At 43.5% G+C, this 19,569-nt stretch overlaps 1 protein-coding gene across 1 annotated transcript in view; it reads right to left on the bottom strand.

The window, feature by feature from the left end:
* usp43a (ubiquitin specific peptidase 43a) overlaps nucleotides 1-19,569 on the bottom strand; it is a 102,034-nt gene that overhangs the window by 39,358 nt on the left and 43,107 nt on the right. Inside the window, exons 4-6 of the mRNA XM_030352083.1 lie at nucleotides 10,166-10,258; nucleotides 7,916-8,051; nucleotides 5,810-5,954 (exon numbers count right to left, since the gene is read on the bottom strand). Coding sequence (XP_030207943.1) covers nucleotides 5,810-5,954; nucleotides 7,916-8,051; nucleotides 10,166-10,258 — 374 coding nt within the window. The remainder of the gene's footprint in view (nucleotides 1-5,809; nucleotides 5,955-7,915; nucleotides 8,052-10,165; nucleotides 10,259-19,569) is intronic.

Genomic DNA, 19,569 nt, shown 5'->3' with positions numbered 1-19,569 from the left:
GGAGGGAGGGAGGGAGGGAGGGAGGGGACAGCTAATGAATCAACCATTCATTCAATATAAAACACCAACACTTGACAACACTCCTTTACTTTACGACAGGAGTTTATTCTCAGCTTAGCTGTTGGATCAATTGATGGCTTCAAACTAAGCACGGACTGTTCTTTTTGTGCGCTGCCCCAAACCGACGTGTCAGGCTGGTGGACTGAGCTGTCCATCATCCAAGACTTCATCCTTCCACCCCTGCATTGCTTTGACAACAACAACACTGCTTTTGTCATTTGTGGCCTACTACACTGTTGAGATGGGGGGGACTTCCTGAGGTTCAATCCACCATGGTGGTTGGGTTGGAGAATAAAGACTTGTTAGGCGAGAACGAGTCCCTCCTGTCAGACCAAATGTGCTCAAGGTGCTGCTCTGGAGCTCCCAGAGCCCCCACGGTGTCAGGGATCCTCCAGGGAGAACACTAAAAAGCATTGGAAAGACGCAGCAGGACTCTTCTGGTCTTCCCCTTTTCGTCTACCAGTTGCAGGCTAGCTAGAGTCTACATGTTGTAGTGTACCTGTTGTAGTCTAGTTGTAGGTGTAACAGGTGTATTTATAGTCATGTTATATTTCACTAAGAGTCCTTTTATTCCTTTAATTCATTATTGTTCCTTTATGTATAAATGTATATTTGCTTTGAACGCTTTTATTTTAATACGTTGGGTTGTGTGTAGTCACTTCCTGTTTATTTCCTGCCGTGCTCTCCAGTCGGAGAGTTGCCCTGCTGGAGAGAGGTAGGAATGGAGAGTGCTTCCGGTTTATTAGTGTTAAGTTATAAAACATGGTCAAAACACAAAACAAACCTAAATAATAATATTTTGAGGTTGTGGTTCTTAGTTGCTGACAAAAAGACGCTCTGTTTAGTGGGTAAACATACTTTTATATTCAGTTCAGCAGTCTTTGTTTGATATCGCGCTTTTTGTGTCCCCTTGTTTAGAGTGCTTGTGAGACGGACAGTATGACGTATTAATACGTACTGACGTTTTTTTTTAAAAGAATAAAAAAAGAATAAAAGCTCCCGTGGCAAATCAGCAGTTGTCTCCCGGCTCATTAACACAACGCAGAATTAGCCGATGCAGTCAAGGCCGGCTACATAGGCTACCTGTACCCTACCTATAGTCCACCTGTTGTAGTCTAGTTGTAGTCTACCTGTTGTAGCCTACCTAGTTGTAGTCTACCTGTTGTTATCCACGTGTAGTGACATGTAATGTTTTCTAAATTGTTTTATTTTTACATTCATCAGAAATTGCATGCCAGTAGCCAATAGAATCACAGGACCGGTGTGTTCACCCAAAAGACTCCAGAGTGGCTTCTAGAAAGCTCTGTTATAGGCTCAAAGCTTTGGGTTTAGGTTTTGGGATCTCGGTTCCAACTCCTATATTTAGGAAAAATAAATAACTAGAATTCATTAAATCGAATCCTCCATGGACCCCAGGTCAGATGGGGGACACGCAGGCGAGCAGGGAGAGGGGCCAGTTTGATGAGTTACAAAAGATTCCTCGATGGAGAAAACGCATCAAACCGCCGTTCAATCCGTTAACCAAAGCAGCACAGCGTGTGACGATGTGGCACTGCCTGACCATCGAGCACGGCATTAAGTTTCAGTAAACACTGTCGCAGTATTTTTGGGTTGTGCTCTACTTAGATGAGCGATGCCCCGTGTTAAAGACGTTCATTTCTCCCCGCAGACTGCTCATGAGAACAGGAAATTCGATTTGTCAGAGAGCATTTAAGTATGATTTACGAAATTTGTGTGTGTGTGTGTGTGTGTGTGTGTGTGTGTGTGTGTGTGTGTGTGTGTGTGTGTGTGTGTGTGTGTGTGTGTGCCAAAATTATCCCTTTGGGGCTATGTATTTGTCAAGCTTTCCTGTGTAGTGCTAATGAATTTATTAGCAACTCAACGCATTGGGAGGGGTCGCTTTAGTGTATGCGTGTGAGTGTGTGTGCGCGCCAGGCGGTTGGCGAGTGCTCCATGTTTGATCTCTGTGTAGGTGTCGACTGGGTCAAAGTGCTCTGTAGGGTGACAGAGAATGGCCCCTAGATGAAAGAGTCAGAAGAGCTTCATCCACCAGCCTGGGAGGTTTGTCTGGAACAATTATGTCTACTGCGAAACAATTGCATAAGCCACAACATAACTACAAGTCAGCTGATTATTGAGTCTGAGCGGGCAGACCGTTATTTCCGGCCGACTATGGCCTCGCTGAGACTTTTAGATATTACCTGATCAGGGCCCGGTTTCCCGATAACCTCCACTCTTAGCGAGCTACGAAGACTACTACGTTTAGACTTTTCAAAGTTGTTTAGCGCTATAGGCGTGGTTCCCGAACGGTCTCTTAGGATTCTTCTTCGGAAACACATCTTCGTACACTGCGCTGTCCAGAAAGTGCTGAAATCGATTGCTCATAGTTCGATTTTCCGTTTAATGCGCAGGTGCATGCACAGGGTTCTAAAAAATATTGCGGTCTTTGTGAATTAAACATTGCTCGAAATCCTTCTAGTAGACCTAAACATTTATTTAACCATAGGTGAACAAACTAACATATCCTACACTGATTTAAAAAATATAGAAAAATATAGAAACAGCGGAGGAGATTGAGGCAATTACATCCCTTATTACATCTGTCGCAGCCGTTCAAATGAGGCTATTGATTTTCTGTTTACAAAGGTGTCTGACTTGGCTACCTGTAGGGGTCTGTGTGCGGGCTCTGCACACCGCCCGGCAAGTTTCTATTTGTCAGGTGAAAACTAAATGTCAAGGGGATGAGATGGTGGTTGAGAAAAGTCTTTCAACCACTTATTACATTCACTTGTTGCTTATAATTGTTTATTCGTTTCCCAGTATAATTTCCTTAATTTAGTAGACAGTTTTGTTTATTTTTGATTTGTAAAATATTAGGGTATTTATTGGAATTTATTTTGTGTTTGTGTGTCTCCAGCAAAAAAAAAAGAAAGCTTGAAGAAGGTTTCGGGAAACCGTGCCCAGACCAGGACTGGTCTCGACAGGCCCAGATCTGATGTGGCTCACACTGTGATCTGATGACCTGGACCACATTCCCCTGGTGGTCAGGCTCGCATTCTGGTCACACTGCATAGGAGTGTGAACAGCAATCTGGTCACAATGTGGGAAGACGTCATTACTTGTGACGTCATTATCCCAATCCCTGTGCCTACACCCAGCATCGCCCGGAATTCTCCTCCGTCCCCTCGGCAGGTAAACACGGCTCCACACCGTTTATTACCGCTACAGTGCTATTTGAGAGACCGAATATCTGTTGAATATACAATATATTTCTGAGTTTTAGAAAAACAACCTTCGAACTGCATAAAGTTCTGTAGGGGTGTGAGATTTATTTTGATTGCACCACCACAGCAGCGCAATGCTGTTATACATTGGCCTTTCAGTTTTGGTTTTTATTTTTGTGGGAAGGTGAAATCCAAACACAGAATCGGCCACAGAGTTCGCATTCAGGTGTCAAATGTGAACATCAGACCCGTGTACAATCTGGCACATTGCATCAATACAGTTGAATTGAAAAGATAAATGTAACCAAGGCCTATTATTGGTACACATGTAGAATTGGAAAGTGCCGTTCCAGGTTATATTACAGATTACAATGCAAGCCCATTGTCCTTTTCCTGGATTCAACCTGCACTCTGAAAAGGCCTTTTGCAGTTTGTGTGGCGACAACATCAAATTCTATGCCGATAACCTGGCACAAGGCAAGGTAATGTTTCAAATACGACTTATATTTAAATAAGGCTTAAGGCTCGGCCACACCAAACGAGTGGTCTTGAGTGTGGCACTCACCTCCCGTTCACTTTTTTATTGGATGCGGGCTCGAAACGGTGGGCAAGGGATTCTGGGAAGGCTCACAGGCGGGCGCGTAATCGCGGCGCGTGTAAAGGGGAGGGACAAAAGTTGACACGAGTTGACACGCGTTTGGTGGGCCATTAGGCTATCCACATTCTATTCTATTTTCATTGTGTTGAAAGTGATGGACAGCAAAAAGAGAAAGAAGAAAGGAGAAATAATTAAAAATAAAAAAGTATGTAGCGAAATGCTCCAAAATAACTGATAGATTACGAGCATCGAATAAAGAAGCTGCAGGTGAAATGCTCGTTAAAGCAGGGAGCTTGGTATTTAGCATTAGTTGCAAACATGCTAAGTGTCATGATTATGTCACATTTCAAATAAAATCTTTCCCCAATTTGTATTTTAATACTAGCTTGTCAGCTTGGCTATAAAAGCTAGTTAACCGTCAGTATCAGTGTTATTTATCAGTACAAAAGTTGCATTTTTGCATAGGGAACTATTGGTTATGGCGCGTAGATGCGTTACACGCACTAAAGCAGCATGTTAGGTGCATTACTGTGCGTTCACACCAAACGCGACATTTGTCGCCCGTTCGCGTTGTCACCGAAGTTTTGTCGCGCCACCAATCATAATCTGTTGCTGTGAAGTTTTTCTGTGCACCACAACAAGATAACCACCATTGCATGTCTTTACCTTTTGTGGAAGAGGGAGAGACGCCGGAGGACCCGACGCAGTCTATTCCTAATATTGTAATGACCACGGAAGAGGCAGTGAATGAAGTATTGATTAGACAGAGATTTATTAGATAGGCCTACCTAATAAACCGTTAGAACACACAAGACCGGAAACATAGCAACGCCGGTAAACAAACCCCGAGAAGCCCAATCCCTATGAGAGCTCCCCACGCTACGGCCATCCGGAGGCGCACAGAGCTTTTGGCCATGATATTATATATACCAATATTATATCATATACTATTATATATAGAGCTCCGGGAGTCGCAAACGGCAACATTCACTTTCACCTCCATGCTGCAGTTCACCCCGGACTGCACTGCACTGAGTTTGACGGCTGAACGCTGATTGGCTGTTACGTTACACATGTGACTCAGTGGCCACGCTGTTGAACGCTGATTGGCTGTCATCATTGTGTGTGAAATTCGCGCCAAAATTGAAATATTTCAACTCGAGCGAATTTGTCTCGCCACAAATCCTCGTGAACGCGCTCGCCTGTGCACGGCGAAAGTGTGGCGCGACAAATCAAAACTTGTCTCCGGTTTTCTCTTGCGAAAAATTCGCCCGATACGCGTCTATACGTTCACTTTGTATGGGATCCTGTCGCCCCGTCGCGTTTGGTGTGAACGCACAGTAAGGGTGATTGTAGTGTTTTAAGGAGCCCAATTTATTAGGGCACCAATTTGGGGCGATACGAGGTCCCTTTGCCTACGTTTTGTGTGATGCTGGGGAGATCTGAAGGCCGCTGCCAACTGTGGAACGAAAGCACAGAGCCGAATGTATTGGGCAACTGAAGCGGCAGCAGCTTGTAGTTCCAGTGGAAGCACGGCGTGCCTCGGGAAGAGGCGCCCGACAGCAACCTGCTTTTAATTTGTCATCCTCATATCTGTATCATGTCAATCAGTGCGGAATAGTGTTGGCTCTGCTCACTCGTTGCGCTCTTGTTATGCCACCACAGAGGCATATCAACCGTTTTGCTCCAGCCACTTAACGTGCGTTTGGTACCCCCAATCCGAGTGACCGATGACGATGCAAACGTTAAGTTTTAAGCTCGTGCATGTTTCCGCACGTGAAGACTTCATGCCTGTCTACGCTTCAACCTCGTGCATGATGCAGAAAATGTGAACAGCTCCCCCTGGGGTCACACTTTTCAGTGGGTCGCAGAATTCAAAACATTTGTAATGGGGGAAAAGAAAGCGGTCCATGGTCTTCATGATCACCTGAGATTGGTGCAGGGGCTTCCCGGCTGTGAAGGGGAGGGGCCTGGAATGCGTACACCACGTCGCTATCGGTGATGGATGTGAGATCGTCTTCATCCGAGAAGCTCCGCTGGAAGCCGGTGGTGTAGAGCTCTGATAGGATGACCTGGAGGAGGGGGCGCAGTCAACGATGATGGTGATGAGGGTGATGGCTTTTAAAATAATTGAGTAATTCATTAAATTAAACAATAAAAATAAGAGTGAGAGAGAGGATAAAAATGTGAGAGAAGGAAGAGCTCAACTCCCATTAATGTGCTTGTTTGGAAAGTCACAGGAATGACATTATAAGAATGAAGCTTATCGCACCAAATACATGCGTCGCTTCGATTGCAAAGAGCAACTTTATTTACCCCTCAAGTGGAACAAATGTTTCTCAACCCGAATGTTGACTTTGACTAGAAGATAGCCAATTCGCCTCAAGCCGGGGGAAGTTGAACGTGCTTCCTCGTCTGTGACCAAAAGTTCCCTTCTCAAATAAAAGGGATTCATTACATTGACTATTTTTGGGTGGCCTGCGTGATCACAGCTCCCTCTGTCCTCATCAATGCTACCACTGTGGCCCCGCCGGAGCCTGGCAGCAGTCAGGTCCTGGCAACAGGAATAGATCACTATCAATTTATTTTTTGCCATTTATTTTAAGCCTTAGTTTTCCACCATGTTGAGTTGTATGATAAACTTGTGTGGTCCCTTGCCTCTTATCATTTATATTTGTATCTTTTTGTTTCACTTTGTTTTTCACCATAAGCTCCAAGCGGAGGATGTTCCTCAAGGTTCTAGTTTAAGGAGTCCCACCCCGTCTCATAAACGAAGAGTAGCGGTAGTGAACACACCAGCGTCTTTCTAGAAAGGCTTTTCAACTAGAAGGAGCTGCTTCTTGCTGGAAAGTCTCCTTGGAGGGTATCCTGTCAACCGCGCATCACAGACAGCCTGATAATGACAGCCAAAAATATTGTGTGTTTACAATGTTTATAGACACGACAATCTTGTGGTGTTGCTACTGGCACGCCTTTTGAACAAGCCACTATTCCGAACAAATTGGAAATGTTAATTTATAGAAGTGTCTCATGGAAAGCAGAGGCTAACCAAGCAAATCCCCCTCATGCGAGTCATCTGAATATGGGTAAGATAGCCAAACGTAGAAATATATCTCCGCTTATCTCTAATATAAAGTGAATTTTACAAGTTAAATTGATTACTATCATTATTATTCATATTATTGTTTTAAAGTTGATATATTCAAGCATGCCTGCGTCAACTCACTGAAAAATGTTACATGTCACTTCACCTCACTAGCTTGCTTTGTCACCGTCACAAAACCAGAGTAAGAAAACAACAAACACAGCGAGCCAGTGACAGGTCGGGAGACGGCTCAGAGGTGGAGGAATGAATCAGCGCAGGTGGAGCCTCTCCTGCCAGTCAGTCAGGGGTGGTGCTAGCAGACAGACGGAGGGGGGCTTGGGCAGGCGTCGGCACGGAGGACAAACAACATCAGCCCCATTCCTCGCTCAGCAGGGGGGGCGCTTCTTAAAGCCCCGAGCTGGAGATAATAACGGCATCTCTCCCCCTCTGCTCGGTCTCTCAAGCACAGACACACACACACACACACACACACACACACACACACACACACACACACACACACACACACACACACACACACACACACACAACCCCTCTCTTGCTTCGTTCGCTCACCCACCCAGACAAACACACACACAACCCCTCTCTCTTATTTGTCGCTCACCGATCCGATCCATGATCACACAACTACTCTGTTGCTTTTCTGTCTCTCTCTCTCTCTCTCTCTCTCTCTCTCTCTCTCTCTCTCTCTCTCTCTCTCTCTCTCTCTCTCTCTCTCTCTCTCTCTCTCTCTCTCTCTCTCTCTCTCCCGCTCTCTCTCTCTCTCTCTCTCTCTCTCTCTCTCTCTCTCTCTCTCTCTCTCTCTCATATTTTTTGGAGCTCTATGATCGCCTGTTGCCATGCTATTCATGGAGACAGCAGACCTGCCAACCTTTACCTACACACTCTTTGACATAGATAAACTGATGTCTGTTGGGAGGGTTATACCTGGTCTGGGCGGAGTTTGCCCTCCTCTGCCACCATGGCTCTCAGGCACCTCAGGGTACCCATCAGAGGCACGGCCAGACCCACCCGCAGGTATCGCTGGCCCTTGGCGCTGAACACTAGGGTCACACACAGCGGCCTGAGACAGAGAGCGAGAGCGCGAGAGAGAGAGAGAGAGAGAGAGAGAGAGAGAGAGAGAGAGAGAGAGAGAGAGAGAGAGAGAGAGAGAGAGAGAGAGAGAGAGAGAGAGAGAGAGAGAGGGAGGGAGAGAGAGAGAGAGAGAGAGAGAGAGAGAGAGAGAGAGAGAGAGAGAGAGAGAGAGAGAGAGAGAGAGAGAGAGAGAGAGAGAGAGAGAGAGAGAGAGAGAGAGAGAGAGAGAGAGAGAGAGAGAGAGAGAGAGATGGCGAGAAAGAGGGAGAGAGAGAGAGTTAGTTAGATTAATACATGACATTTAGGACATAACATGGATGTTCTGCAGGTCAGTGAAGCCAATCACATCATCCCACCATAAACAGCTTTATCATCACAGACTAATTAAGGGAAGTGAGAGGTAGGGAGAGAGAGAAAGAAAGAGAGACAGAGAGAGAATGAAAGAAAGAAAGAGAATGAAAGCAAGAAAGAGAGAATGAAAGAAAGAAGGAGGGGGAGGAGAGAGAGAGAAGCAATAAGGGAAGGATTGAGGGATCATGGGTTAAACAAAGACAGAGATCGAGAGAAAGAGAGCAAGGAAAACAAGGTCAAAATAGTTTTCATTTACATTTTTGTATTGTATACTATACAAACTGTGTGTGTGCGCGCGCGCGTGCGTGCGTGCGTGCGTGTGTGTGCAGATGTTTCACCACTGAAGCACGCCAATGTGCCAATACTTCAATGTTTGGGAGGTGTGATCAATACCAAGGTCAACATGTGTGCAAGCGTGATTTAGGTGTGTACCACAAGGTACCAAGAAAATATAGCTGTATTCTCCACAGACAACATCACCTGGGGGGTAAATAGATTGTAGAATTCTTACTTTGGTATCTAATGCAGTGGACCTTCCCACACTGAATGAGAAACTGTATTTGTATGCAGTATGTGTATTATTTGTATTTTAATCAGCTATTATTTAATTGTTGCTTGATAGATATTGCTTAAGTGCATTACTAAAGTGGTTTGGTTGCTAGCTTGTGTTTTTTTCTTATCTTAAATAATAATATCTTATTCAACACTATTCAACGTTTATCGCATGAGGAATCCAATACCCTCCATTAATTTCCGAGAAAATCCCTTCTGTGAGCTGACTTAACCATACATTTAGAAGGCTGTTCTTCAACGAGAAAAACAGCTACAGCTACTTAATGAGAAATGGGTGAAAGGCACTTATTTTTCCTCCCAAAATGTATAAAACTTCGGACAAGGCATTCTCGTTGCCTACATCTTAAGCATAGTTAAAATCTTGATCATGATAGGTCAATAACGTTCCAAGACTGTGCAAGACTGTTACTTTTTCATTTGTTTATAAGATGTAGCCCCTCTGATATGGTGTGTTGTGTTTCCGCTCACTATCTCAGACAGCCAGGCCTGGCTACCACACGGCCTGCTGAACTCCCTGATGCTGCCCGTCCTTCAGCCAGGCTGATAGACTACTGCACTGAGAGAAAGCCGGTTTGTGTGTGTGTGTGTGTGTATGTGTGAGTGTTCTATTCAAATCTTGCATCGTGTTTGCTGCTTGGCAAAAGCATGTCTGTGTGTGTGAATGTTGGTGTGCTCATTCACTTGCATGTAAAGACATGTTTCTGTTATTTTTCTGTGCATGTGTGCATGTTTATATGTTTGCGTGTGCAGGTGCTTGTGAGTGCGTGTTCTTGTGCGTGCAGCAGCAACAGCTCGGAAACGGCACATTTACAAACCCCATTCCACACTTAACACTTATTTATTCTATTATTGATTTATAAGCTGCCATGCATTATCATTTTTGTGTATTCAGTGTATCTTCTGTCTAGAACATTCCCTGCCTTGTTCATGTGTTCGGGGCCACTACACCGTTACAAAATGCTGCAGTGACAATAAATAAACAGAAATCTGTAGAGATGGAGAACATACTGACATTTGTTTACCCTATCGACGTGCTTCAGAGAGGTAAACACAGATTAAACCAATAAAACAAAGTCAACATTTAACAACATACCACAACATAAAACACAACAAGATATTCCATTATATAACATATCGCAACGTATTACTACTTATAATAACAACACAAGTTATAGATACCTGGTCTGGCGTAGGGGGATGGGCAGGGAGATACAGGAGAACGGGTCGAAGGTGTTGCTCTGTTTAAGGCAATGGGGGCATGTCAGTGAAGACCTGCAGAAAGAGAGAGAGAGAGAGATAGAGAATATCAAACATACTTTGTCTTTTTATCAAAATGACCTCCGTTCATTTCATTGTGTTGTATAAACATCACTGAGGTTGCAAAGTAAGACATTTCATATTTTATATTTTATATTCTCCTTCTCAGATGCTGCAATGTACTAAAACCAGGCTGATGTCCATTTCCATGCCAACCTGACCAAAGTCACAGATAGAAGGAAGGAGCTCGTAGGCCAAGTTACCTTCCCCATTAAAGGCACAGCCGGCAGTCATCTAGGACAGAACACGATGGAAAATGTGTTTTCATGTGAAAATACATTATAACAGTAGTATTATTTACAAGGCTTGTGGTTACAGTTACACAATAACACATCCACCGATATAGCCACATTCACACACACACACCTTATGTATTTATTGTGTATTATCACATGCAATTTCTGTCTTAATATAAATTGAGATTCAATTCAATCCAATTCCATTACATTTTTGGGGGCATTTTCCAAATGTAAGTGTTTCTGTCTTCTTCTGACAACACCCTCCCATACTGGGGGTGGGAAAACCGCATATCTACCACTGTGGCTCTGGGGTATTTCCGTCATGTATAATATAGAAATAGAACACTAGAAGTATATATAATAAATATATACAATATATATATATAATACACTCAGTGAGCCTGGCTGATGAGCAGCAGAACAAAAGGAAATCCACAAAGAGACAAGATAGAGAGAGACTGGGGAGAAGAGGGCATATCTAAGTCTGGCCCCATGCGGAGCAGAGCTAAAGAGGTGAAGGGAGGGTGAGACAGAGAGCTTCTGCGTCCTCCCAACCAGATTACAAAAACAATGGTGGAGTCTAAGACGAGAAACAAAGACGATACGGTTTGGCCCGTAACCCAATAACCACATTCGGTGGGAAGCACAGTGTTACTGTTCTCACACTGTGCACTTTCTTTTTTTGACTTTGTGAACGTTCTACCTCTTTATCTGTTGTTTTCATTGCTAAAATTATGACATATTTGTAATAGTTGATGTTGAATACAGAAGCGTCAGCCTGGACGCTGACGGGCATGACACTGCCCTCGTATTGAATTCCACAAATGCAATTGCTTCTAAGCCTGTAGGATTGGGTAAGGGTACTGTTCCATCAGGCACTGTAAGCAGAAATATGTATCTTTATCGAAAACAGAAAATAACAAGATATGATCTTGCCTAGGCTAAACCCTTGTTGTTGATGCAAGTTTCCTTAAGTTGCAAACAAACTGTGGAGAAGAGATCAGCACAACAACCCAGAACATCGAGATATGGTAACTAGTACTGTCAAGCGATTAAAATATTTAATTGCGATTAAACGCAAAAAAAATTATATTCTAAATATCCCTTGATTTCGTGCTGCTAGCCTTTTAGTGAGATCAGAGAGTGTTGAGAAGGACAATAATAAAATATATTTGGTAAGATGGATATAAGAAGAGAGACCCGCAGTGAATTCAACCCGGTCCACTTGACATCGGGTAGGTGCATGACAGTGGTAGGCCTACCGTAAAACTTCAATAGCCCAGGCATTTATTTGTTTCAATCACTGAACTTTCGAACAAAACTCTTGCTCAGCAAAGATGGGAAACACTGTAACATTTATTATTTTAACCAGTATGAATATTCCTACCGTACGTAGGCCTATACACATTACCAGGCTATCGAATAACGCCCACACACACACACACACACACACACACACACACACACACACACACACACACACACACACACACACACACACACACACACACACACACACACACACACACACACGGTGGCGGAGTGGTAATCGGGAGAGTCGGGAGAATTCCCAGTGGGCCGTTAACGTTTCGGGGCTGTCGGGCTGATTACTGCGGGATAACAATATTGCGTTCATAAAAGTTCCTTGCAGCGCCGTCCGGCAGCCTAAGCTGTGCGCCCGTAACCTCTCACTCACTCAACAGACGCAACACTCACAAACTGTCAACGTCGCAACCAAGTCGATTTTCTCTAGGGGAGGGGAGTAACTGAGTGGCCCCTCCCGTAGTAGTACAGCCCAGGTGGGCCTTGAACTGCGATTGGTCAGAAAGACAGCTAATGACTACATTGAACTCTCGTGCAGGCTCGAACAGAGTGATTCACAAACCACACACACTTTTAAGGAGTTTTTCACCCGCTCCCTATCCTTGCTTGCCCCAAGTTCTTGCGGCGTGCTTGTTGTTTTGTTTCCAGTGTAGCTAGATCCGGAATGGTGTTGTCGTTTTTCTAATGTGACTAGTTGTTGCTAGACAGCAGGTGAAAAAACGACAACGTTTACCAAGCCAAAACAGCATTAATCGCGCGATAAAAAATTAACGCCGTTAATAAAGTGATTATTAAGGTATGCCGGTGACTTGTGATTGCAAACATTATGGACCACCCTGAGCTGGAGTTGAACTGCCCTAGCCTCCAGGGGGAGCCAGCACAGGTGTTGGAACTGGAACGTACCCACATGATCCCTTGATGTGAGCCCCAGCACTACCCTGACCAACCTATTCTGAGAAACTTGCAGTTTGTCTTTTAGGTCCGTAGTAAGACCACCATACCTTGAGCCAAGGCCGTAATCAAAGCAGCATAAAACCAGTAAATTAGCTAGCAGTCTGAGGCTAACTGCATTAAGGAATGGAGCTTTCCTAGCTAGGAATCTGGATCGGCCATTTACCTTGCTCATGACCTTTGAAGCCATGCTCCCCCCATATAGGTTGCTGTCTAAACAGCATCCTAAATAGTTACTGAGGGCTTGGCAGGAAAGAGCTGCCCACCAAGGCTGATACTGGAAAACTCTTTCTTGTGCAGTCTTGGCTTAGAGCCAAACACTGAATTCAGTTTTGGCCACATGAAGAGATAATTTACTGTCTAATAGCCAGATCCTGATCTTACTGAATTCCTCTTGCAAAATGGCATGCAGCTCAAGCTCATTTATGTTCTCATTGCAGGCGGACTTCATGTCATTGATGTAGTTAAAAAAAACAGTAATGGCCCCAAGACGCTCCCTTGTGGAACTCCACAAGTTACAAGTTGTACCTTGGATATATGACCTTGGAATTCAGTCTTTTGGGATCTACCCGAGAGTTAGGAAACAAACCATCTTAAGGCGGAATGGGCACATGCCCAAGGCTGACAACTTGTTGTACAGTAGGCTATGATCGACCGTATCAAAGGCGTTCTGTAAGTCAATTAGGATCATGCCACATAGTTTGCCGACATCTGTTTCGCCCCTTATGAAGTCAGTTAGGTACAGTAGACATGAGTCAGTTGAATGTGACTGTCTAGGAAATCTAGGATGCTTATCTAAGACAAAAAGCAATACCAGTTCTTGTATTACGCTCTCCATTGATGTAAAAGAGGTAAATAAGAAGGAGGATATAGCCAATCACAACACTTATTTTACCTCAGTTGCCCATAAACTTGTGGAGAAGCTACCACTCAGCCCAAGATTGTAAGGGCCTGAACACATTCAGGATTTTTATGCTAAGATAGGTGTGACTCCCAATAGTTTTTTCTTCAAGCCAATTAGCTGCTGCCCATTGACCAATGAGCTGTCAGACTGAACCACAGCATGGAGGAGAAGGGATTGTTGCCGTTTGCTGACTCCTGGAGCTCTATATCTATATAATATAATATAACATAATAATATTATATACGGGTATTTATATATTCTATCTAATATCACGGCCAAAAGCTATGTGCGCCTCGTATGATATTATGAATAATAAAGTGTCTGACGTCTCTGGTACTTCCACAAGTAAAGACTCGTAGTGGGGGATATCTCGGCCATGGTTGAGAAGAATTGGGGGGAAGGAACTTTGGCATTGACTCTCTGAAGTCCATGAACCGCGACATGGAGAAGAAAAGGATTGTACTCCGGGAGCTGAACTGGCGCCGAAGCTAGGTGGAAGCTCCAGCGGACTAGCAGCTCCGGTGGACAAGCAGCTCCGGCTGGGGTAGCTCGGCGGCAGTCCGGCAGCTCAGCTTCGGGAGTACAATCCCTTTCTACACCATGTCTCCTCCTCCCGACTTCCCTTCGGCGGCAGCTCCGGCGGGGTGAGCTCGGCGTCAGAGAAAGAGATTGTACTCCCGGAGCTTAGTTGCAGGGCTAGCGCCGAGTTCCAACCATCGGAGCTGCTCGTCCGCTGGTCCACAAAATGTTAGCGATGCTCTGATTGGAGGGGAGTTGGGAAGTGGGAGGTAATATTCAAATGTGCCCCCTTCCTACGTAGGAGGGGGCGCCGAAACTGACTCGCTCGTTTGGTAGCTGCTTCCAGAAATGCGTATCTCACTCAAAAAATCATGTACAGACTTATTTCAAAGTTTGTATGCGTGTGGGAGCACCATCTACCCACAAAAACACCATCTACCTTAAAAAAACGAAACCGCACACACTTGCAAACATGCACAACTTGTTATGAGTTACACATTAAGCAGAAAGTCAGCGGACACTGAGTTGAATGGCAACGGTGTTTGCTAGCCTACTTGATATGCAAGTTTTACGGTTGGCATTAAATTACTCGACTTACCCGAAGAGGCTGCTGTGAAGGCTGTGACTGATAAATATCTTTTTAAAAAATAATTACAAATAATATTAATTACTCGCTGAAAGCAGGCAGGCTCGCATCATGGCGCAACATTACTGCCAAAGTCATATTAATTAATATAACTCAGGTGCGCAAGGCAGCCACAGGAGACGCCAACATTGTTTTCAACCGCTCGGTGCCGCGCTGTATTAATTCCCAAATTTTGAAAGGAAAAAGTATTTGAAGCGAATAACGACTCTGTTTTTGATTTGTTTATTTGGTTTTGAACAGAAAGTTTTGGATGCATGCATCGGCTTTGAGTTTGTTTGTTTGTTACTTTAAAATGACATTCGCTCCCAACACACACACACGTTCATTCACGTTCACCCACTACAACCTGCCGATCTTCAATCCAAACAACATCAAGTAAGCGATGCCACAGCGCGTTGACAAGTCCGTCCCGAGTCTCGAGGCGCCCATAGGCTTTATGGTTTATATGTTTGAAAGCCGTGACACACTCTTTTACCAGTTGGCCTGAAATACCACACCTCGCAGTCATGGACCTATAAAGAAAGGCAGTGGCTTTTTGTACGGCGACCGAGCTTGTCACGTGACCGCACTTGACCTATCAGTCTGCTCGGCGCTAACCCTAACCCTAACCGGGCCGACCGTAATTATAGTAATTAATTATAGTAATAACCCTAACCCTAACCCTAACCCTAACCCTTACCCTAACCCTAACCCTAACCCTAACCATAACCTGCCGTGAAAATAGACTAATTTTTACGGCACGCCGTACGAATAGCCTAATTGCTATTCTTACGGTCGCCGTACGAATAGCCACTACCATAAAGAAAGTGATAGTCGTACCATGCGTGTTTAGCGCAACATTGAAAAGGGTCCCGTCTGAAACAGTGTCGCGCAGCGCTGCGTGCCGAACGTTGTGTAATCAAATACACCAGTATGGCGGTATATAAAAAAATCATGTCCTAACGAAAATACACACCGTTATTCAGTGTGAACCGGTATAGCGCCCGGCACTTACGCAAGTTGACGCCGCAACACCATGGGGGCGGGGCAGGGGGCATTAAAAAACGCCAGGCACCGTTATGAGGCACCGAAATATGCATTCTTATTCGATCCCGTTACAACCGTTTACGTCGGAACCGGTTCCCTACTGGAGCCGAGTTTCGGTGCTCAACCCTAGTCAAGCTCCCTGCGACTGGCGTGGACAAGACCGACAATCTCCCCATAATCGGCATAACTGAAACTCTCCACATGCCCCAACTTATAATAGTTTTCACCTCTTTTGATGCTTTTATCCTCCCCTTGGAAAAAAACGAACATTATCAAACTTCTTCACGAAAATGTTTTCTTTGGATGAAAAATTATCATTTAAATCCACAAACAACATATGTGTAATCCGGGGCACATAAAGACTGGGACCAGAAAAGAGTTACTTTCTCTCCATTGAAACTCATTCATATTTTTCGATCTCATAGGTCCCATGGGGTCTACCGGAAGGGGCGTGACTTCGCCACTCTATGGCCAGAGGACCCGCATCCTTTCTTAACTGGCAAACAAAATAATCTTTGAGTTTAACATGTTCTAGAAAGGTTCATTAATTGACAGTCCTAATGACCTTCTAATACTTTATTACAGAATGGAAGGGGAGATTTGGAGGTACTTGGTCAGGGCTTGGTCAGCCTACAAGGTGTGGAGACTGCGGGGAAACCACACAGAGAGGACACTAAAGAGCCATCTCTCATTCATCCAGTGGACGCAATGGTTGGCGAATGACCACGAAGATGGTCCCCTAGGCAGATTGCTGCATGAAATTCGCCATTCAAATTGTAGTGGTTAAAGCATTCTGCATTTTGGTCATCTGCCACAACACTGTCATGTGTTTTATCAAAACACCATCAGTAACATTTAAATTGAGTGTGGACGGCTCTTTTGTTTGTCAGATTTCTTTCAGTGTTCAGTGCCTGTTTGGGAGAAATGCATTGTTTGAAAGTTAAGCCTTTGTTTTTGTTTCATTTTAATATGCCTTTCGTCAACAGTGGTTTGGGGTTTTAAACTAAAATTAAAGTGCCTAGCTACTGGTGAACGACGTTGCAGAAAATATATGGTACACGTTTGTGTTGATTGCATGGAAAAGGGAATAACAAGTTACAAATTATTTGGTAAGAGCCTGGTAATATAATGGAAACAAACAAGACTTCCTTTTACAGTACAGTTTCAGCTTACTTACTGGACAAATTGTCATGTTTAACTTATTAACGTTGCAGAACATATATGGTACAAGTTTGTGTTGATTGCATTGAAAATGGAATAACCAGTTACAAATTATATGGTAAGAGCCTGGTAATACCATTAAAAAAAAACAAGGCTTCCTTTTACAATACAGTTACAGCTTACTTACTGGGTAAATTGTCATGTTTTACTTAGAAACGTTGCGGAACATATATGGTACAAGTTTGTGTTGATTGCATTGAAAAGGGAATAACCAGTTACAAATTATATGTTAAGAGCCTGGTAATACAATGGAAACAAACAAGGCTTCCTTTTACAGTACAGCTTCAGCTTAATTACTGGGTAAATTGTAATGTTTTACTTAATAACGTTGCAGAACATCTATGGTACAAGTTTGTGTTGATTGCATGGAAAAGGGAATGACCAGTTAGACATTCTTTGGTAATAGCCTGGTTATACCATCGAAAGAAAAAAAGGCTTCCTTTTACAGTACATTTTCAGCTTACTTACTGGGTAAATTGCCATGATTTACTTAGTAACGTTGCAGAACATATATGGTACAAGTTCCAGTTAACTGCATGGACAATGGAATTATCTAATACAAAAGATATGGTAAGAACATGGTAATACCATGGAAACAAACAAGGCTTTTTACCCAGTATTTAAGAAGATGTACCATGACACAAGAGGAAAACTGTTCCTGCAGAAGTTGTTACCAGGTAAGTATTGCTGTCATTTTTCACCTTAAATAAAAACAATTCCGTAGTTTCTGAGGTAAATCGAATAAACCTTTTATAAATGGGTGTAGCTATGAACAATAACTATATAAGAAAAAGTAATTTATTGGAAAGTACTATGTTAATTTCTAGATAGTATATAATTAAACTTGGGCCGTTACCAACATAAACCTTGGATAACCACAATTGTAACTTGAATTGATGGGCAATAGAAGTGTTGTGTCTAAGAATTGGTTGCCTACTTTCCTAGGAAGTACAAAATTATATCTGAGTTATTACTATAACAGTTACAACTACACGGTACTTAGTTGAGTTGATGGGTAATAGTGGAGGTTTTTCTTAGTACTTCAGCTGTAGTTCCTCTGTATTTACCATTCCTATTACCAGTGGTAATTACCCAATAATATCTATGATTTACCATATATTTACCGGGTAAATACTTAGTCATCAGGGGACTGTAAGAGGAAGGGTTATCGATGTGGTTAGTATAAATGGTTTATTTATGTTATTTTTTCTCTTCATTCTAAAAAAATTATAGACTCCTTGCTCTCAAGGTTACCTTCAGCTTCTCGCTGAAGATCAGCTGGGCCTCAAGCCCATTGAAACCCAATGCTAAAGAGTTAACGTGGCGGAAGGCATTTCTCAAAGGAGATGTTTTTGCTTTACTTCCAACCAGATTCACCAAGAGCGAAGAGAGCAAGAACTTAGTTATTAGTTCATATTGGCTGAGTTCACAAATGCACTCAGTCACATTCTCTCTCTCTCTCACACAAACACACAGACATACACAAAAAAACTAAATCCCTCATCAAAGGCAGAGAGAGACATTACCTTTATGTCTCTAGCAATCTCTATAATGTATCTAAGCAAACCACTTTGACTTTGTTTTTCAGTTTAACACACTCAAACACACACACCCTTGACACACACACACACACACACACGCACGCAAAGATAAATATACACATACACATGCAGTGAGAGGAAGATCACTTGGTCCCGGCGCTGCGTCCTGGTTTGTTGTGGTGTGACCCGGTGCAAAACAAAACAAATCAAAAGGGAAAGTCAGATCAAAGCAGCGGTCCCGGTTCAAAGCACCGCACAGATGCATTCTAGGTGAGGCGGGGCGGGTGTGGGGCGGGGAGAGGGTACCTCAATAACGGAGCTGAAGGGAATAGCAAACGAGTAAAGGTCAACCAGGAGCCATGTTTTGATGGCGGGTGTTTTATGCTTTGAGGCAGACCTGGTTCTGCCTGGGAGGAATACACGTCACAGTTTAAGTTATGTTCTGCCATTAGGGGCGTCTGCTCAGTATTTAGTTCTAAGTCATTTTCAGTAAGGTTAATTAATTCACCTGTGCTAATTGGCTCATTAATCCCCCCTTGGATATGCGCAGTGTTTCAGTGTTTGGTTTTTCTCAAGTTTGTATGCTGCCCTTTTAATGCAGGGAAACAGTTCTTAACCTGCATTAAGAGTTTTTTATTAAATATTGTATGCATTAATAACCTAACTCCATGACTTCAGTTAACATGAACACCATTAAGAAAAAATAATTATTAAATTATTACTAGACCATAGGGCTGGGCGATATATCGAATATATGCGATGTATCGCGAGATGTTCTCCAGGGGATGTATAAAATGCCCCTGTCACGAACATCGAATACAAATTGGCACGTAATCTGTTTATTTTTGCCGCCGCCGGCATACTCATTGTGCGTTCACACCAAACGCGACGGGGCG

The sequence above is a fragment of the Gadus morhua genome, chromosome 3 (genome assembly GCF_902167405.1).
Source record: "Gadus morhua chromosome 3, gadMor3.0, whole genome shotgun sequence".
Classification (NCBI taxonomy): Eukaryota; Metazoa; Chordata; class Actinopteri; order Gadiformes; family Gadidae; genus Gadus; species Gadus morhua.
Note: the sequence above shows the minus strand (reverse complement) of the source record. Positions and strands in the feature narration are given on the sequence as shown.